The sequence below is a fragment of the Danio rerio genome, chromosome 5 (assembly GCF_052040795.2).
Source record: "Danio rerio strain M-AB ecotype USA chromosome 5, GRCz13ab, whole genome shotgun sequence".
Classification (NCBI taxonomy): Eukaryota; Metazoa; Chordata; class Actinopteri; order Cypriniformes; family Danionidae; genus Danio; species Danio rerio.
Window position 1 is genome coordinate 6,195,720 of NC_141025.1, and position 22,415 is coordinate 6,218,134.

Here is a 22,415-nt window from a genome sequence, read left to right on the forward strand (position 1 = left end):
ACTGCCATTCTACTCTGCACTATTAGTTCCTCTTTAAGTTTGTGCCAAATAATAATATAATATAATATAATATAATATAATATAATATAATATAATATAATATAATATAATATAATATAATATAATATAATATAATTCCTGGTCATACCAATAAAAATACACTTTTTTTTTTGATAAAATGAAATATAGTACCATATTTCTTTAGCCAAAACTTCAACATTTTTGCGGGACAATGTTGGTCATTTTTGCATAGGAAAGAATATTAAACTCTGCAGTAAATAAGTACAGAATTCTGTAGTTTTTTCAAAATAAATAGAAGATTTCTCTCTTTCGTCATGAGCAATCAACGAATATCAAAAGAGAATTTGCTACAAAGTAACAGAAGGGCAGTAATTGCTAGTGAAGCATAAAAGAACAAACCTGGGACTCGATGAACAAACAATGTGAATTACTCACTCAACATCTGATGGGCAATATTCCAACATTGAATAATACTGACCTTGCAGACATGAATACGTCTTTTTTTTTTCTTTCAATTAACAAAATACATATCTACAAACATGTATAACAAATAAGCTTGATATATTTAGATATGTCCTATAGTGAGATCTATGCTTTAAAGTATAAAAAGGTGCACTTGTTTTAAATAATGTCATCTAGGAGATGTGGGTTCGCTACCCAGTCCAAAGTTCGTGGCTCAGAGGCTGCCATTATCATGCACATAAACTGCTTGCCGGTCCTTTTATCAATAGGGTAAATAGTAGTTGGCGTGAACCTCCTGTTGTTCTCAACAAACTCACAGAGCTTTTGATAGACATTGGGATACTCGTGGCGAAGAAACACCCCACGTATCCTCAACTCCCGCTGAATGTTGATGAAGCAGATCTCCCTGGCTTTCCTTCCTTCCTCGCCTTCCTTGTCAATGTCAGCCATACCTGGTGGAGGGGTCAGGATCAAAGTCTCCATGTCACTTTCCTTCCGATGGACTTTTTTTTCTGGGCTGTATGAGGCGAGAGCAACCTTGGCAAATTTCCTGACGGTTGGGGCTTGGACCCTTGGCGATGGTCCGTCAGGCACTTGATCACCAACAGCAATGGATACATTCAAGAGAAAACATTCATTTGGGTCATATTCCTTCCCCGCCTCTTGGAGCTCCTTGCAATATTCCCCAAGGTTATCCTTGAAGCTCTCCAGCTCGCGGAGAGATAGGTATGTTGGTGACATGAGCAGACTTTCCAGTCCAAATTGAAGGAAATTTGTGGATGAACCTGGATTTGGGAATCCCAAAAACAAGACCCCCCTGCCCCGAGACAGGTATCCCACTTTGGCTATACGGGAGAAAGCTTTGTGGACCTCTGTGGTTTCTCGACAGTGCTTAATAATGTGGCGACACACGCTTCCGATTCTCCCATACAGGCAACTCTCTTTGTGGATATCCCAGTCCTCACGGCGGCAATTGCGAGAGCAGTAGTAGGTATAGCAGCTGTGGCAGGATTTAAAGTAGAGGCAGGCATTAAACAAGGTCTCAGTCCGACGGCATTTATTGTTTGAACACATCATTGTGTCGTCCTCATCTGGACTCTGGTCAGGGGAGCACTCCTCTGTACTTCTCAGCCCATCACAACTCCCATCGGTGTCTCTTAGTGTGTCAGGATCTATCTTTATTGACGTGGGTTGTTTGTCAAGGGGCATGCCGCTTTCAGAACCTGGAGTCGAATCTTTTCTTGCTGAAGATACCGCTTCTTCTTCATCAATCAGCTTTTTGAGTTGATCAAGCAAATCTTCGCTGGTCCTCCTAGCTGGAGGTTTGTAATCGATGACAAGGTCAGCTAAAAGCTCGTCGAGTTGCTCTAAGCTTTGCTGTAGGGATGTGCTGCTGTGCGTTTTCTCTTTGGTAGACTCTCCAGAGCGGGATTTTGCGTCACGTTGAGGTGCTTCTTGATTTTGGGCACTTTTTGAATCTAGCACATCCCAACTTGCAGAGCGTGCTTCTGGTTTGCCAAGATTGCCCTGTCTGATATCATTGTCCGTGATTGTAATTTCAGGTGTGACAAACCACAGTTTACTTGAGGAGCTCATGGCCTCGGTTGGACTTTTGTCAATCAAAGAGTTTTCTGATAATGACAGTGCAGCGTAACGCCTTGGTGAGCTGGAAAGGTTGACAACCACAGGTTTTGGTCTTTCGCTTGAAGTTTGTGCCCCTTGACAAAGGAGATTCTCATCACTTTTCCCTCGAGGTACAGGCTGCTCCCGTTCTACGTGGGTATCTAAGATGTTATCCCAAGATCTTGAATACGATCTTGGGTCTGTTACGGTTTTTGCTGGCTCCATACATGGATTGGCATACCAAGTTGTGAGCTTTGGCTCTTGCCTAGCTCTTGTGGGAGTAATCTGTGAGACATAAGAGGACGGGTAATGGCTAGAGTAGCCAGAAACATCTGAGCCGTACCAGTCCTCAGATTGTGGCTGCACAACACGGGCATGTCGTCTTCCTTCAGTGTAATATGCCTTGGCTGGAATATGATGCTCCATTTGTGGAGTGTAGGGGTCAGCCATGTAGAAGATCCGAGGAGGGGCTGTTTGAATCTGATATGTCCTTGGGTCATCGCCATATAAAGTCCTTCCTGGAGGTGTCTGAATTATATACGCCCCTGGTTCACTTGCAGCATAGGATTTCGCATACACATGTTGTCCAGAGTAATGGTAGGGGTCGACTTCTGTATAATATGGCCGGGTTGGTACAGTATGAACAATGTGAGTCCTTGGATCCTGTACATATTGTACCTTAGGTGAGTAGGGTTGGCTAGGAATGCTGTATCGGTCATCTTGATAATAAGTCCTTGATGGCGCTGAAGATCCATACTTCCCTAAGTCCTCTGCATAGAAGAATTTAGTTGGCACATTGGGGCTTGAATGAGCCCTTCGTTCCCGTCCATAGTGTTCCCTTGGCTCCCGTGGTGAGACCACCTTTTGTAAAGGGATCTCCATAGGCTGCATGTAGCTATTTGGCATACTTTGGGAATACTGGTACGCCTGCCTGTATTCTCCCATGTAGGATTCAGTTGGAGTTGGAGTTCTTGAAGTGGAGAAATGGCGAGGCACTGTCAGACTCCTACTGCCACTGCCTGGATACTTCTGCCAAGGTATGTCCACTTGGGGTGTAGCTGCCTTTCGGCCACCTTGCTGCATGGCCGACTCATCTGGTTTGATGTCTACCCGGCACCGAACATGAGGACTAGTGGCAGGCTTTTCTGGCCTTCCTTCATCATAACCTTCAGGCACATATACAGGGGAATACCTGCTTGTATCACTCCTTTGCGGCTGCAGTTTGACAGGGTGTACTTCGTTTACATGTGCTCGCGTGGCACCATAGGAAGACTCTCTTCTTGGGGAAACTTCTGGCCTTGGCTGACTGTTTCTGTGTGCCCTTTGAGCCTCCCGACCCCTTCTTGCCACTGGCGGGGAAGCATCAAAAGATACAGGAGTTAGGCTGGTCTGAACCCGTGAGGCACTTCTAGATCTAGTCCTCCGCTTTTGTTCCGTCACCGCAATTTCAGCAGGCATCTCAGCAGCCGTTGGCTGTGAGGTGAGACGGTAGCTAAATATGTCTGGGGAAGAAAACCGGTGGAGTCCATGCCCTTGTTGGCGACCTAAGGCGTTCCAGGCAACCTCTGGATTGGCCGCGTATCTTTCAGCCCTTCTGTATGGGTACTCCATTGCTATTGTATGATATCGGAGTTTGTCCATAGACTCAGTGTCAAAGCTACGGCAGTGCCTCTTTTTGTTTTTGCTTTTTTTTCGAGTGTTCTCCAGTTTGCTGACAGATGGGGAATCACATTGTTTTGAGGGATGACAGGCTTTGGAGTGGGTTGAGAGGGAACTCACTTTGACATCTTGATACACAGTTGATACTAGTATGTCAGGTGGATCTGTGCGTGTCATCTTAATGAGACTCTTCTTATTTTCCCCATTAAATTTGTTTAGGTTAAGGTTCCCTGTAAGAGAGCAAGAAAACATAACAAGATTAGTTTTACTTTATATTTAGTACAGCTGCTGGACTTTGTGATATAAAGCATGAATACAAACAGTGTTTTTGGGAGCAGGTTTCGTAAATAAAAAAACGGCAATAGATCTTTTATTCATTAATTTATTTTCTTTTCAGCTTAATGCCTTAAATAATCTGGGATCGCCACAGGGAAATTAACCGCCAACTTATCCAGCATATGTTTCACGCAGCAGATGCCCTTCCAGCTGCAACCCATCAATGGGAAACATCCTTACACACTTATTCACAAACATACACTACGGACAATTTAGCTTACCCAATTCACCTGTACCACATGTTGTTGGACTTGTGGGGGAAACCAGAGCACCTGGAGGAAACCCACACGAACACATGCAAACTCCACACAGAAATTCCAACTGACCCAGCTGGGGCCCGAACCAGCGACCTTCTTGCTTTGGACAATTTTGTTACCCACTGCACCACTGTGAAGCCCCAGTACATCTTTTATATAATCTGACTTTAATTTCATAAACAATATCTGCACAATAATCAGTATTCTTGAGCCTTATGCTCTTTATCATTGTTGGATACTCATTGCATGTACAACATCACCTTGGGGAGTAAGTTGTCAAGCCAAGTTTCAGCGCAAATGTACCTGGCAAATAAACTCGATTCTGATTCTGAATGGCTTCAACTGTATTGTGTTGTTCAGCAAAATCTGTTGGCAGGATGTATGCAAGTAAATTGGAGGTGGTTGCCAGAGAAAGATGTTTCCCCTGGCAACAACATCCTCTCATAACAACCCATTGCAGCACACACAGTGTAAGGACTCAACAGAAACTGGATCCCTAATACAAAAAAAATAAATAAATCCTCCTATTCACCTTTGAAATATCTCGGAATGGTAAATCATTTAAGAACACTTACGTAATTCTAAACCTTTTTATCTCTTATGCTTGGTTTCAGATTCAGCTTGCAGCAGTTCAGATCTGCTGGCTGGAGGCAGGACAGAAATAGTGTCTCGAGTCTAAATTGGGCTCTTTGAAGGCTTTTAGACAACTTGTCATTCCCACAAACCTTATGCAAAACAAGTGTTCTCATTTGTCAAGAAACATCTTGTACAAACTCCCTGTGGTGGTGTAGAGGACACAACTGAAATAATGCACCATTTAAAAGAATAGTTAACCCAAAAATTAAAACGACAGCATCATTTAATCACTCTTAAGCTATTCTCTGTGTATATGTTTTTTTGTCTGTCAGACAAACACAGTAATTTAAACTTATAATGGCTTTTCCATAGGGTTACTCTGATCAGGATTTTTGCTGCTGATACCAAGTACAGATTCCTTAATCATGGTAAACAGTCGATACTGAGTACCGATTCTAATGCTTCAAGCTTTATAACGCATAAAGTACATTTTCCCTCCAAGTATGATACTTAACAGAAGATCTCGCCTTACCTAAAGAAATAAATTAAAGATGCTGCATATAATACACACCTCTTAAATCACGTCTCTTAAAACCATTTAGGTGTGAACATGTCATAGCCAGAAGCAGCTTTGAAGAAAATAATTAATTCATTCATTTTACTTCGGCTTAGTCCCTTATTTATCAGGGCTCGCCACAGCGAATGAACAGCCACAGAAAATAATATAACACAAATATAAAAATTGGTAAAAAAAAATTACAAACAATGCAATGGAAATGATGGACAACTATCCAACACAATGGACAGCACATTGAACACATTTCAGCAGTGGTCAGAAACATGTAAATAACTCATGAAAGAATACAGTTTTGTTAAAGCCAAGCACACCATTGTTTTTCTTGTGAAATTCTCAATAAGTTTGATGTGTCAAATGACCCTATTCCTAATTGAAAAACAAAAGTTGGATCCAAAATGGCCGACTTAAAAATGGCCGACTTCAAAATGGCCACCATGGTCACCACCCATCTTGAAAAGTTTGCCCCCTCACATATACTAATGAGCCACAAACAGGATGTTAATATCACCAACCATTCCTAGTTTATTAAGGTGTATCCATATAAATGGCCCACCCTGTAGTTAAAAAAGGTAAAATATTTTTGTAACCAAATTACATTGATCTGCTTCATAAGACATGTGTTGACCCCCTGGTGTTGTATGGGTTAGTTGTCCAATGTATTTATGCACTTTTGGAAGCTTCAAAATAAAAGTCACTACCCAACATCCTTATACAGCATTGAAGAGCCAGAATAAAATGTAAAGCTATTTCGACTGCATTCATCTCACAAGAAAAATTATTTTTTGGGTTAACTATTCCTTTTAAGGGGAAATAAAGCACTCAGTCAACTTTAAATTATTTTGTACATTGGATTCTACTTGTGAAAATATATTAAACAAACTCGATTAATGTAAGCATTTAGAAGAAAACTGCATGTTTTACTTTAGCTTTTAGACCTAAGGCGCTGCCATTTTAGAATAATAATAATAATAATAATAATACATTTTATTCACAATGCGCTTTTCTAAGACCCAAAGCGCTACAACAACAACAACAACAACAACAACAACAACAACAACAACAACAACAACAACAGAGAAATGAAACATGTAATAAAATACAATACATAAGAAAGTCTAAAATGTAAGCACAGAATAATCAAGAATCTAAAAATGCAGTCTTAAAAAGATGAGTTTTTAGCATCTTCTTAAAACTAGCTTGTGTAGAACCATTTTTTACAGAATAAGGGAGAGCATTCCATAACCTGCAGCAACAGAGAAGGCTCTCTCCCCCATTGATTTTAGTCTACAGGGTGGCAGTTGAAGGGTGAGAGTATCAGCAGACCGCAGGGAACAAGAAGGTGTGTACTGAAAGACAGTGTCTTTATATTATAGATATTGGAAGGAACAATACAATCTAGAGCTTTATATGCAAGTGTGAGTGTTTTAAAAACTTTATGGGACTGAGCTGGGAGCGAATGCAAGCTATAAAGCCGATGTTTCTGACGTCACGGGGTTGGTTCTGTTTCCTCAGCTGAACAGATACAGTGGAGATAAAGGACTGAACACGGAGAGTGAACAGCCTAATTTAACCCAATGCGTCAAGTTGTGGATGTGGAGCTGCTGCAAATACAAGCATCAGATGTGTGTCTAATATAAAAGTATATATATTTATTTTATTTTTTCCCTTTTAATTACTGATCATTTGACGCGATTTGATTCACTCTCCGTATTACGCTGCTTGACTGCCTGTCTGGGTTTCAACCATGGTAGTAACAAACTGAACACGGAGACTGGACAGCCTAAATTAACCCAATGCATGAAGTCGCTGACGTGCGTCGCAGAGCTAGTGCAAGTACCACAAATACAAGCATTTACGTTGTGCCTTAAGTTGTGTATTTTTCTTTAGTTAATACCTTTCGTTTGATACGCTGTGGTCCAGTCTCTCATGCTGCTCCAGCACTGCCTGACGAGGGGATTTACATTGAGACTAATGCAACAAATAAAACGATACATGACTTCACACTTTACTAAATCACATCTTTGTGGATTATGTCAAGACATATTCCCTTTTCAAATCGATCAACTAGATCTCTCAACATATATGAAGGACTTAAAAACCTGCCATGTAAAAAAACGTGCCGATCTTAGTTTGGTTTGAACGCGAAAAGAGGTGAGCAGCTGAAATAGTGAAAAGTGAAAGTACCCGCCCCCATTACTTCAGTAGCAGACCTTGTTGAAGCCAATACAGTCAGGCAGCATAATACAGAGTGGACTAAAGTGCTTCAAATGATCAAAAATTAAAAGGGAAAAAGAAAAATAGAATAAATATATTTTTTATATTAAACACACATCTGATGTTTATATTTGCAGCAGCTACACATCCACAATTTCACACATTGGGTTAAATTAGTCACCATGTTCAGTCATTTACTTCCACTGTATCTGTTCAGATGAGGGAACAGAACCAACCCCGAGATGTCAGACGCAGCGATATTCCAAGATGGTGGAGGCCTAGGTCTAAAATCTATAGTAAAACATGCCGTTTTCTTCAAAATGGTTACATTAATCGAGTTAGTAATATATATTTCCATCGAAGTGGGAACCAATTTACTAAATGATGTAATATTGCCACAGCCATATCACCCTGGAGCCCAAGACCAGTTACTCACTGAAGCTAAGCAGGGCTGAGCCTGGTCAGTACCTGGATGGGAGACCACATGGGAAAACTAGGTTGCTGTTGGAAGTGGTGTTAGTGAGGCCAGCAGGGGGCACTTAACTTGTGGTCTTTGTGAGTCCTAATGCCACAGTAAAAGTAAAGGGGACACTACACTGTCAGTGGGCACCGTCTTTCGGATGAGATGTTAAACCGAGGTCCTGACTCTCTGTGGTCATTAAAAATCCCATGGCACTTCTCGTAAAAGAGCAGGGGTGTAACCCCGGTGTCCTGGCCAAAGTCCTTCAATCGGCCCTTGCGATCATGGCCTCCCAATCATCCTCATCCACCTAATTGGCTCTATCACTGTCTCTCCACTCCACCAATAGCTGGTGTGTGGTGAGCGCGTGGCAGCCGTCGCATCATCCAAGTGGACGCTGCACACTGGTGGTGATGTGGAGAGACCCCCCCCCCCCCCTCATGACTGTGAAGCGCTTTGGGTGTATGGCCATACACAATAAATGCGCTATATAAATACACATTACATTACAACTTGACTAAGTGCTTCATTTCCCCTTTAAGGTACAAATCACATACAAAAACACTACATGGATTTTTTAATTCACATTTAGTTCCACCTCATGAATGTCTATTTTCTTTGGAAAAGGAGATTAAATGTAATTCAGCACCTCCTACATCTTCCCTACAGCTACGTTTATCAGATTGAGAAAAACACGTCATGTTTCCAATGACAGACATTATGTAAAGAAGGGACTACAAACATTACTATTCCCAGACGCTGTTTACTCACAGCGTGTTTGTCTGGCAGCTTTTCACATTGCCTCACACAGCCGAGAACAACCGCATGTGTATTATACACCCGCTGTCTACCAACATACACTCAGCCAACAGACTCATGCGTGCCATATAATGTCTTATTCCCTGTAAAACAACACATTTGGAAAGGCTTCATTTGCTCCTGACAACAGTCCATGAATTTTGTAGGATAAATAAGAGACAGATGGTTCTCTTGGTTTGTTTGGTCTGGACCAAAATTAAAAAGCATACTATTAGTTTTGGTTAACTTAGCATTTAATTTTTAAAGGAATAATTCACCCAGAAATGAAAATTCAACCACCATTTCACAAGCATGGACCACGCTTACACCGTGAGCTAGACTTTATAGTAGGGATGAAAAGGGGTGGTAAGGGAAAAGTGGGATGAAGTAGCATGGAAGTACAAGGATACACAGTGAACAAGTAGGTAGGTTGTCCTACACTGATGTCGAGAGTAGTATTTTGGTAGAGTAATTAGACCCCTAGATTCAACCTAGGATGGAAGAGAGGGTTGTAAGAATTGTTAACAGGAAACAAGGAAATAGAGAAAGGTAGTGTGGGTTTGAGAGAATGTGAAGAGCAGTGCTACAGGGCTGGTCTGCCTTAAATAAGTTTTAGGGAGTAGGTGAGGCAAAGTAAGGCGCAGTCACACTGCCGAAGCTTTGTTAAAGGGTCACGAAACTCCAAAACACATGTTTTGAGCTGTTGACAGTCGTATATGTGTCCTACACTGCTAAAAACACTATTAGGACACCTATATTTCACTGAAAAGTGTAAATTGGTTGTTTTTGCGTTATTTCAAGCAAATCCGTACTTCCGGTTTAAAACAAATTTTTGAAGCTGCGTCACGGTCATGACATAATAGCGTGTATTCCAGCGTGCAGACTGGACGTCTGTGCCAGAGTGTGTCTTATTACGTCTTACAGTGTGATGCATTAATGCATGAGTAAGGCTTGGTTCAAACCAATCAGCGTGCTCTATTGTGCAACTTCATTATTATTCATTACTGTCACTGTGTTTACACCACAGAGACGCCACGTTGTGTTGGCAAAACAAGCGTGAAGTGTTGCTTTTATAGTTTGCTGCAGTTAAGTTTTGTTTTCATTTTCTCTCTGTGAGAGCGCAGCTGGAGTCACGTGTGGATTAACAGTGTACGCGACGCTCGACAACAATAACTTACGTGTCTAAGGAGGATTATTGTTTACCTGAGAGCTGTTCTCATCTGCAAACGCTGAGATCCGGATTCGCTTGTAGTCTCCTCTTAATAAAGATGCGGCTCTAGTTGCTGGTGATTGTCCTGTCTCTACAGATTTGGTAAGTGAGCGACCAGTGCTCTTTGTTTATTCAGTTTGTTCGTATCGAATTAAGTTAACTATTGCACTGAGTGCAAACATGTTAGCACCGCATTTAGTGACCGGAATAACACACTTTCTGACGCTACCTGCTGTGTGCATCTAAGTTTCCGGGAAATGCGGAGTTTTTTTTTCTCTCATTCGCCGTGCGGTATCAAACATTGCATGAAAAATACACGCTTAGAGCAGATCCTCGAATCAAATATCGCGTTTGTCGCGAGGGGCATGAATGAATTCCCTGAATGAAAGAGCCAAACTGCAGTTAAAGTCCAACATTTAATAATTTGGCAAATAATTCGACTACACATGTCCATGTAGGTTAAACACCATCACTTTCTCCCGTGTGTATTTTGACTGAAACTCGCGCGTGCCCAAATAGACACTCTCACACCCTCCCACTTTAGTTCCTCCGACACTCCCCCCTAAACAGAGCTGGACACGCCCACTTTTCTGACTTTTTCCAAAGTAGAGGTGTGAAAACACCCTGCTGAAACGAGGGGGTTTCATGGCCCTTTAACAAGTTAACTCCATTTACTCACTCTTGACTTTTACCAAAACATATTTGAGTTTTATTCTTCAGTCAAACACAAAAGAGGATCATCTGAAGAATGCTGGTTGCTGACACCAATTGACTTCAATTGTAATTTTTTTTCCTTCTATGGAAAACAATGGGTGCCAATTAGGTCATTTTAATTTTTGCATGAACTATCAATTTTTTCTCATATTACATATTGTCTTACTAGTTGGTCACATGCTAGTAAAACAGTTTTAAAATCAGTTTAATCACTTTATAAACAGGCACTGAAAGTATTTGATCAAAAGTCTATTAGGTATCATCATTGTAATATAATACAAAAACATTATTTATTGAGCTTTGATAGTATGAAATATTTGGCTGATGCTTGTATGATTTTTAAAATTTGAAATGGAAATGCTCCACCTCCATTATGTGAGTTTGTGACACACAAGAGCAATAATGGTCAAGCAACACGATCTGTTACCAGGGTGTACTGTGCTGTGCAGTTTAGACGTACAACTTTTGCACGATCAGTCTTCTCAGTTAGAGTCATTATTGGAACACACTTTTGCTTGACTTAAGAGATGTTACAAATTATTCAACTTTTAAATACAAGTTAAAGAAATGGCTAAAAGCAAATCAAGTTTGTAATCATGTTTAATTCTTTTGTCTAACATTTTAGGAAATTCTTACTTTTTTTTCTTTTTGTCATATGTAACTTTACTGTTTTTGTATGTGTAATGACGTGCTTTTTTATTTTAGGTTGACTTTTAAAATCTGGCTGGGGGCAACAGATGAAAATTAGCCCTTGTGGCTAACTCTGGCTTATTTACAGTTTTACTGTTGATTAATGAGCATTGTCCTTGTTAAATAAAATCAATTCAAATCTAAAACTGAAACAGAACCCAAAACTCGAAAAGCCCATGCATTATTTTGTATTTGTGTTTCATACAGTATATCTATTATGCTTGCGACACTTTAAATATATGCTAATGCACAAAATTATATAAAAATACATAAAATATGCTGCAAAATAATTGGAAAAATGTACACCAGTCTCCAACGATGTTATTTTTGAATCACTGAGATAATATGTAAACTCAGTACAGTAGATTGAACTACTGACTGATTCCCTAATAACATTTATTATGTGTCTTCAAGAGGCTGCTGAGCTTTGAAACCTAGAAATAAGCATACACAAACACAATCAATGACCCAACACAAAACGATTAAGTTAACTTAATTGTTTCTACAAATATGAGTGAGGCGAGGCCGTGGCGCGGTAGGTAGTGCTGTCGCCTCACAGCAAGAAGGTCGCTGGGTCGCTGGTTCAAACCTCGGCCCAGTTGGCATTTCTGTGTGGAGTTTGCATGTTCTCCCTGCCTTTGCGTGGGTTTCCTCCGGGTGCTCCGGTTTCCCCCACAGTCCAAAGACATGCGGTACAGGTGATTTGGGTAGGCTAAATTGTCCATAGTGTATGAGTGTGTGTGTGAATGAGTGTGTGGATGTTTCCCAGAGATGGGTTGCGGCTGGAAGGACATCCGCTGCGAAAAAAAAAATTGCTGGATAAGTTGGCGGTTCATTCCGCTGTGGCGACCTCGGATCAATAAAGGGACTAAGCCAACAAGAAAATGAATGAATGAATGAATTATGAGTGAATTGAACATAAAACAATTAAGCTTCCCCCCCCCCCCCACACACACACACACACACACCAACAAAGGTTTATTTGAACTACTTACTTTTTAAATAAGTAGTTCAAACAAACATTCATTTATTCATCTTCCTTCAGCTTAGTCCCTTTATTCATCAAGGGGTCGCCACAGCGGAATGAACCGCCAACTTATCCAGCAAATGCTTTGCACAGCGGATGCCCTTCCAGCCGCAACTCATCACTGTGAAAGTTTGAACAAGCAACAAAATAATTTTTGGAGTGTAGCCAAGTAAAATGACACAACAGTGATGATCTAATCTGCGTACATCATCTTTTTCTTTTTTCTCAGTCTTTTTGAGTAATTAATTATTGATGGACACGGGTCATTTCTTGATGCAGTTTTAATTATTCATCTGACAGAATGAGAGAATATTACACTGACTAAAGTCTTACATTACAATATATTCCCCTAAAAGAAAAACAAAATGATGAAAAGAACAGTTGTCTTGTTTACAGTACTAACATCAAATCATTTTCTGACACAAAACACTAACTTGAGTTAGTTAACAACATTTCTTAAGATATTAAGTCTTGATTCATGAAAAAATTATCAAAATTAAGTTTATGAAAAGAGTGGCACAGTGGTTAGCATTGTTGCCTCACAGCAAAAAAGTCGCTGGTTCGAATCCAGGCTGGGTCAGTTGGCATTTCTGTGTGGAGGTGCTCCATACAGGTGCTCCGGTTTCCCCCACAGTCCAAACACATGCACTATACAGTAGGTGAATTGGGCAAACAAAATTGGCCGCAGTGTATGAACGTGTGTGAATGCAAGAGTGTGTGTGACAGTTTTGTGTTTCTCCTTATTAGCAGCAGGTGTTTATCATCAGTGCTCAATTGTTGTTTAATTAATCCCTTCATTGACTCATTAACTTTAACTCTGCTGCTGAGTAACTTTTACTCATATTTAGGCTGCGGTCACACTGGACTTTTTTCTCCCCATAGACTTCCATTCATGCGAATGCGTCCGACCGGCAACGCAAGCTCATGCGTCAAGTTTCGCAGCTAGGGCACTGCAGTGCAAAGTTCAAGCTTAGTGAACTCTGACCTGCGAAACTGCATCACTTGACCGCGTGAGACCAATCGAGGATCAAAACATGACCTATCCGGACAGAAATTTAAAACATGGAGCAATCGCTTGCTTTTTTTAATGTCTAATCATCTTGTTTAATCCTGCCCCTTTTCACAGCACCACAAGACAGACCTTTTGCATTATCAAACTCTAGAGTGACCGCAGCTTTATAGAGGGACCAAATACTCTGTGAACTGTGTAAATTTTCTTCAGGGGGATTTTGCTGTGATTCTGTGGTGCATTTAGTGGTTCGAGTCCCGGCTGTGTCAGTTGGCATTTCTGTGTGGAGTTTGCATGTTCTCCCCGTGGGTTTTCTCCATGTGCTCCAGTTTCCCACACAGTCCAAATACATGCGCTATAGAGGAATTAAATGTGTATTAACTAGAAAAGAAGACCAAATTTTTTTTTGCAATGTTGAATTTTGCAATAGTTTTGTTATAAAGGCTAGCAGGAGCATTTGTTCAGCATCTTACTCGTTTAGCATGAAAATCACCAAACTTCAGCCAAAAAGACTCTCAGAGGAGACGAGACCTGACCTTTGAGCCTGTTCTGATCTGGTAGTGTGAGAAAATCTGAGTTTCATTCAGCTGTAAAACAGAGTGACGACCGGAATAAATGTTCAGACAAGCAAACGCTGCTCCTGCAAACTAAAATCTTCATTATCATGACTAAAGACACTCAGACTGAGCACAAACTAAAACAGCAGATAATAACTAGGAATTCAAAGATTTATATTAGGATTATATTAAAAATTTGGCATCAAAACAAGAAATTCTGAGTCTTGTCCACAGGAGTTCACAACAAGTCCACTTATTACATTTGATTAACAATGTAAAACTCAGAATCTGTGCAGTACATCCGCTTTATAATCTTTTAAAAATAAAGCATTAAAATATGTTATTTAAAAGATAATATTTAGATTAAGATTGATGCTTTAGATAACAAAACTATGTAATTGTAATAATGTCAAAAGTTATTATTATTATTATTATTATTTTAATATTCACGGGTGTGGTGAGAGGTGGTTGGTGAGGGAGAGCTGTGATTGGAGCTGCAGGAACTAGCCAAGGGTGTGACAAATATGCTATTGTATTTATCTATCTTATTTTAATTAAAACTACCAAAATAACTGAAATAATAAATTAAAACAACATAAAGTAGCAAGACTTACACTTTGTATTAGAAATTATGTCAAATTTAATAATAAAAAAACTATAAAAATATAAATATATACAGTGGGGAAAAAGGTATTGAATGCGTCATGGTTTTTTGTCTGGGGATAATATTTTTAAAGGAGCTGTTGACATGGAATTAAACCAGATTTTGGTAACAACTTAAACAATGCAGGCATGAAAATGAATCAAAAACAAACCAATAAAATCTGATATAATTATGTGTAATAACACTGGAATGACACACAGAGAAAGTACTGAACTACTGAATTAATACTTTATATGAACAGTGTTTTTGGTGATGGCATCTTAAAGACCCCTCTCATATGGAGAATGAAGTCACATGCATTGCTCAGGTGTGAGTATTTACTTACACTGAGGAGGGCAGCGGGGTTGCTGAAGAACTACTAAGAGATTTCAGTTGCTGTCTGGGCTTGCACTGCCGAGCTACACATCCCTTTCTTCATGTGTTCAATACATCCTCCATGCGCTATTTCATTTTATTACACAGAACTTCATTTGTAAACGAATCAATTTTGTTTTCTTTGCATATATCGATTTCTTTGTTACCAACATTTGGTGTCTTGCGTCTGTTCATGTTGGTGTTGTCTAAGCACTTGGCTGGGTGTTTACCTTGTGGCCGCGTGCTTTTGTTGTGTGCTTCAGTGTTGTGTTTTTAGTGATGTCTTGTGAACACGGGGTAAATGAGTTCTCTCATTGGCTGCGTGTTCTAGTCTTGTTTTTATGTGAGCGCATGGCTTGTTTTGTCTCTGTGTCATGTGCTCTCCCGTCTATTGTCTAGTCCCACCCTCCTTGTTAACCCTCCTTTATTAGGTTCACCTGTTTGTGTGTTAATTTACTTCTGTTTATATTCTCCTTATGTCTGCTGTCCTGTGCCAGTTCGTCATCTATACTCCCATGTGTTCCTGCTCCAGTCCTGTCTTGCCAGCCCAGCCAAGTTTGTTTACCCTTTTGTGTTATAGTTATGTTTTTTTTCCCCCTAGGGGTGGTTTTTGTTGACTTTTTGTTTTGTTTTTATTTCACAAAAGCCATGTTATGTTGCATTTGAGTCCTCACTCTCTCATCCTTCCCAACCCATGACAGCTGCAACCCATCACTGGGAAACACTGGGACAATTTAGCCTATACCCAATTCACCTATACCACATGTTTTTGGACTTGTAAGGGAAACCAGAGCACCTGGAGGAAACCCATGCCAACACGGGAGAACATGCAAACTCCACACAGAAACGGCAACTGAGCCAGCCGAGGCTCGAAACAGCAACCCTCTTGCTGTAAGACGAATGTGCTACTCACCACGCCACTGTGCTGCTTTAACTGTATGTATATATATATATATATATATATATATATATATATGTATGTGTGTGTGTGTGTGTATATATATATATATATATATATATATATATATATATATATATATATATATATATATATATATATATATATATATATATATATTAGTTCTTTAATTTTATATATATATATATATATATATATATATATATATATATATATATATATATATATATATATATATATATATATATATATATATACTTTTTATTTAAAAATTCAATTATAAATATTACAATTAAAAACTAAAAACCACTGGTAGACACCCCACCCCCCACCCCTAAAAAATGACAAAGCAATGCAAGATTAGTGTCAGATTTACAAAGATGCAAGTGAAAAGCAAGGCGTCCAGCTCAGACTCTTTAACACAGCAGTGATTATTTCTGCATGTGAAAGCCTCCGAGCTTCTTATCAGAGTCCTTCAGTCTTATCAATGGCAGCCTGGACTCAAAATATAAGCCATTAAACACCGCAGTCTTCAATAGACCTTTCCCTGCCAGTGCGCTTCATTCCCAGCAGAAACCCAGCGCTAATTCTGCATAATGAGCCCATTTGATATGGAGGACAATGAGGGTCTGGTGAAAGGCTTTGAAAACAAACAAAAAAAAATCCCAATTCAACCGGCGGAGCTGCAGAAATGCTGATCTGTGCATAAAACACTTGACATGAAGACAAAAGAAAAGAAGATGATTATAGGCCTGGGCTTTAACTCTGCAATGAGTCACAATCTGTGAAAAAAATCACAGATGAATGACAGACATCTTCAAAACAAACAGCTAGCAGCTGATGGGAAAGTTGTGATAGTGTTTGCTTTCATATTGTGAGGACTATCTGAGTGCATTATTAATGTAGGCGGGGCTTGATTTTGTCCATGATTGGATGGCTGTGGTCTCCTATTGGTGGATCTTATGTGATTGACAGGTTGACCTTGCCGCTTGCCATCAGAGAAGAGAGGGAGGGGTTAACAGAAAGCTATTTTAATTGACTATTAAATGGTTATGAAACCCCCTTTTTTCAGTTCAAGTCTACCTCAGAAATTAAAAAAAAAAAAAAAAAGCTCTGAGATGGGCGTGGAGCAGTGGAGGAGTGGGCATGGCCGACAGTGCAGGGGAAAAAGAGTGGAGCGAACCGTCAGTTAGCTCACAAAATGAGACACAAACCGTGAGGAGACCCATGATTTTATAGTTTACAAAGTTAAAATGCAAAGAAATAAACAGTAAGTAATTTATTTAATGTCCTGCTACATTTGTCATTCGTAATTTCATATACACTTAACCACAAATTGTTTTATTATTATAAAGATAATCATGTTTATATAAACACTATAAACGAGAAGGACTTCTCTCCTCCTCAATCCCCGGGTCTGAATGCTGACACACTGGATAGCAATGCAGTCTCTTGCCCTGTCTATTTCAACCATTAACCCTGCCGGTTATCTGGTGGATTTTAAACATGTGCGACACAGCAGTACGGACAAAGGCGAAGTGTCTCGATGGTAGCAAACTCAACTGATAAAAGACAACGCCATTCTCCAATTCTCATACAGCTCTCCCGACAAAAATGCTTGCTGCAAATCAACAGCTTTGCTGTATCGACCCTGACAACATCACAGGAATACAAACCCCGTGAATCATGGAAACAAACACATACAACCCGTGTCTCACCCAGTCATTGGGTCTCCGAGCTTGGCAGGTCTGCCTTGCCTTCGGAAAGCACGTGCGCTCATGAATAATTAAGAGGATAGGATAAGAAAACTCCACTATGATTAATAATGAGAAACTGACGCATCTTCACTCCACTAGCAGATTCTCGCTACGTCACCGATTTTGATCCGTCCATAAAATTATTTTAAACCCGGTAGATGAAATTAGCTGACAAAAGCTCAAAATAATCCAGTTTTTCCCACAATTAAAGCTAACAGGTGCTAACGTTATCTTAACTGATGCTCAACACACATCAATCTGTTAACATCTCAAAAAAAGTACTGGAGGGTTTCTTGAACCTTTCATGAAAGACTATCATGAAAGTGTCAAAACACAGCAAAAAATAAATAAATAAATTGATTTAAATAAATTTGAATATAAATGTGGGTGAGGCAGTGGCGCAGTAGGGAGTGCTGTCGCCTCACAGCAAGAAGGTCGCTGGTTTGAACCTCGGCTCAGTTGGCGTTTCTGTGTGGAGTTTGCATGTTCTCCCTGCCTTCGCGTGGGTTTCCTTCAGGTGCTCTAGTTTCCCCCACAGTCCAAAGACATGTGGTACAGGTGAATTGGGTAGGCTAAATTGTCCGTAGTGTATGAGTGTGTGTGTGTGTGGATGTGTGTGTGGATGCTTCCCAGAGATGGGTTGCGGCTGGAAGGGCATCCGCTGCGTAAAAACTTGCTGGATAAGTTGGCGGTTCATTCCGCTGTGGCGACCCCGAATTAATAAAGGAACTAAGCCGACAAGAAAATTAATGAATTAATTAATTAATTAATTAATCAAATTTGAATATAAATGTGGGCGAGGCAGTGGCGCAGTAGGCAGTGCTGTTGCCTCACAGCAAGAAGGTCGCTGGGTCGAACCTAGGCTCAGTTGGTGTTTCTGTGTGGAGTTTGCATGTTCTCCCTGCCATCGTCTGGGTTTCCTCAGGGTGCTCTGGTTTCCCCCACAGTCCAAAGACCTGTGGTACAGGTGAATTGGGTAGGCTAAATTGTCCGTAGTGTAAAAGTGTGTGTGTGAATGTGTGTGGATGTTTCCCAGAGATGGGATGCGGCTGGAAGGGCATTCGCTGCGTAAAAACTTGCTGGATAAGTTGGGGGTTCATTCCGCTGTGGCGACCCCGGATTAATAAGGGGACTAAGCCGACAAGAAAATGAATGAATGAATATAAATGTTATATTAATCATAAATGAATAACGATGACCCAAAACTGTGATAAGGATAACTCAAGTGATCTGATAGAAAAGGATCTGAACAAAAAGGACCTGATTGAAAATATAAAAATTTGCCTAAATAAAAATGATATATATAAGCTGAAACAGGGCAGTGCGGTGGTCCTGTGGGTTAGTGATGTCACCTCACAGCAAGATGGTTGCTGGTTCGAGCCTCAACTGGGTCAGTTGGCATTTTACTGCGGAGTTGCATGTTCTCCCCATGTTCTTGTGGGTTTCCTCTGGGTGCTCCAGTTTTCTCCACAGTCCAAACACATGCGCTATAGGTGAATTGAATAAGCTGAATTGTCCGTAGTGTATGTGTGTGAATGAGAGTGTATGGGTGTTACCCAGTGATGGGTTGCAGCTGGAAGGGCATCCGCTGCGTAAAACATATGCTGGATAAATTGGTGGTTCATTCCGTTGTGATGACCCCTGATGAACAAAGAGACTAAGCCGAAAAGAAAATGAATAAGCTAAAACCTGATTAACTTGTTAAAGTAACATGATGACAAATGTTCATTTATATTATTTAGGTTCATAACTTATTTAGGAAACTTATACAGAGTTCCTTAATTCCACAGTCTCATCAAATTTTTGAGTGATCTTTATTAATTTATGAATAATCTTAATGACTATGATTATCTCAGTGTCAGCTGCATTATGTAAATGATTCTCATAACTACGTGTGGATGGACATTTATTCATTCATTCATTCATTTTCTTGTCGGCTTAATCCCTGTTGCCACAGCAGAATGAACCGCCAACTTATCCAGCAAGTTTTTACACAGCGGATGCCCTTCCAGCCGCAACCCATCTCTGGGAAACATCCACACACACATTCACACACACACTCATACACTAAGGACAATTTAGCATACCCAATTCACCTGTACCACATGTCTTTAGACTGTGGGGGAAACCGGAGGAAACCCACGCGAAGGCAAGGAGAACATGCAAACTCCACACAGAAACGCCAACTGAGCCGAGGTTTGAACCAGCGACCTTCTTGCTGTGAGGCGACAGCACTGCCTACTGCACCACTGCCTCGCCTGGATGGACATTTAGCATTCAAATAACTAATGATGGAGTCACACCATGACAGTAGTTGCTCAGACGCTTGCAGTTAATGTTTTGTTCATATAATTGGTTATTTTATTTTTCATATATTGTTCTTCTGAAATTTTTACTCACCAAAGAATCAGGAAATATATCAAGGTTTTACAAAAAAATCCAGTCAGCACAGCAGTTTTCAACATTGCTAATTGTTAGGCATGTTTCTTCATAATAAAATCAGTATAGGCGACACAGTGGCTCAGTGGTTAGCACTGTCGCCTCACAGCAAGAAGGTTGATGGTTCGAGCCTCGGCTGGATCAGTTGCCGTTTTTGTGTGGATTTTGCATGTTCTCCCCGAGTTGGTGTGGGTTTCCTCTGGGTGCTCGGGTTTCCCCCACAGTCCAAAGACATGCGCTATAGTTGAATTGAATACACTAAATTGGCCGTAGTGTATGAGTGTGTGTGTGGGTGTTTCCCAGTACTGGGTTGCAGCTGGAAGGGCATCTGCTGTGTAAAACATATGCTGGATAAGATTTGGTGACCCCTGATAAATAAAGGATCTAAGCCGAAGGAAAATGAATAAATGTATAATGTTGTAAATAATGTTGTTTATTGCACAGATCGCCGAATAACTTCATACGATCTCAGTAGCTGTTTCCATCCAAAGAAAAAGCTAATTTTTAAAAAAATTTTATTCTGGTCACACTTTATATTAAGTGTCCTTAACTACTATGTACTTGCATCAAAAAATAAATACAATGTACTTACTGTGTTCATAATGTATTTGAGAACACTTGTGGTGCTCTTGAGTTGGGATAGAGGTTGGGTTATGGACAGGTTTGGTGGTATGGGTAGGTTTAAGGGTGGGTTAAGGTGTAAGGGATGGTCAACAGTGTATTTACAAATGTAATTACAGAAGTTAATTACAGATGTATTTACTTACATGTATTTAATCAAGCATAAGTACACAGTAAATACATGTATTTACACAATAAGTACAGTGTAACAAACTATTAATTCCTGTGTAAGTACTTATTAGTTAAGGCCACAATATAAAGTGGGACCAAAATTCTTTATGCACATTTTAAAAAAGCACACTGTATTTTTTAATTGTTTGACTTTTTTAACCTATTGCTTTTTAAACGATTAGTTGACTTAAAAGATGGGTAAACCCGTTGCCTTTAAGTAAATGGTTTTAAGTAAATTAACTGTGCCTAATTATAAAAATGAAAGTAAATTATCCTAAAAATTCACAAACAACTCACTTTTTAAAGCAAACAATCACTTTTTATAGTGTATGTATTTTCATTAAGCAGTTTTATGCGATAATTCAAAATGCGCATAAAAATAGGAGGATGTAAAGGATATACTATCAACCTGTGTATAATTTTGACAGTACATCCATCTGTAAATATCACCATAGTTTTTCTATAACTGCACTTTATAACTTATACCTGTATCCTGCACTTGCGGCTATTGCACTGCTGGTTAGACCTAAACTGCATTTTCTTGCCGTGTACTTGTACATGTGTAATGACAATAAAGTTGAATCTTATCTAATCTAATGAAAACAGCTAATGTATGATCAAGAACCAAAGGTATTCATTTTGATTTTCCTCTATATGTTTTTGGACTCTTAAAGTGCAGGTAGCTGCTGACATTGCATTTTATGAATCTGCAAAAACAGCTAAAAGTCCTCTACTGAAGGAAGAAAGTCGCCTCCATCCTGGACTGCCTGAGGGAACTTAAATGAACAGCAGATTCTCATTTTTGGTTGACTTTCATTTAACACGAAAGCCTTTAATTGGGACCAATTTTAAAAATATGTAAAATCAGTCTTTGATGAGTATGTTTGTGAAGTTTTGGCTCAAAATTCCACACAAATAGAGCCCTATCATACACCTGGCGCAATAAGGCACAAGACATGTTTCACCATTGTGTTGCTGTTTTCAGACCAGCGCAACCTTAATTTTCCAGTTACTGCCATGTTGTTTAAAAAGCAAATCCATGTGCGCCACTTTGTAGAAGTGAAGTTTATTCATAAACTAATTTCGAGAGGATCACGTGATTATGATTGAACACGGCTGGTTCTGCATTAGCATGTAGGATCCACCAATCAGGCCAGTCCTAACCCACCATAAAGAGCCAGGGTTTGTCACTACAGTCATCTTCAATTTTAGGAATCCCCCCTTCCACCCCTACCTCTTCACCTTTCACCCCATAGGGTGGCACAGTGGCCCAGTGGTTAGCACTGTTGCCTTACAGCAA

At 39.9% G+C, this 22,415-nt stretch overlaps 1 protein-coding gene across 2 annotated transcripts in view; it reads right to left on the reverse strand.

The window, feature by feature from the left end:
* Positions 1–328: 328 nt before the first annotated feature.
* The window catches only part of ajm1 (apical junction component 1 homolog), a 32,246-nt gene continuing 10,159 nt past the window's right edge, over positions 329–22,415 (reverse strand). For both annotated transcript variants that reach the window (XM_087253109.1, XM_087253110.1), the window contains one exon: positions 329–3,995. In XM_087253109.1, the coding sequence (XP_087109235.1) occupies positions 643–3,942 (3,300 nt within the window). In that variant the 5' untranslated portion in view covers positions 3,943–3,995 and the 3' untranslated portion in view covers positions 329–642. The remainder of the gene's footprint in view (positions 3,996–22,415) is intronic.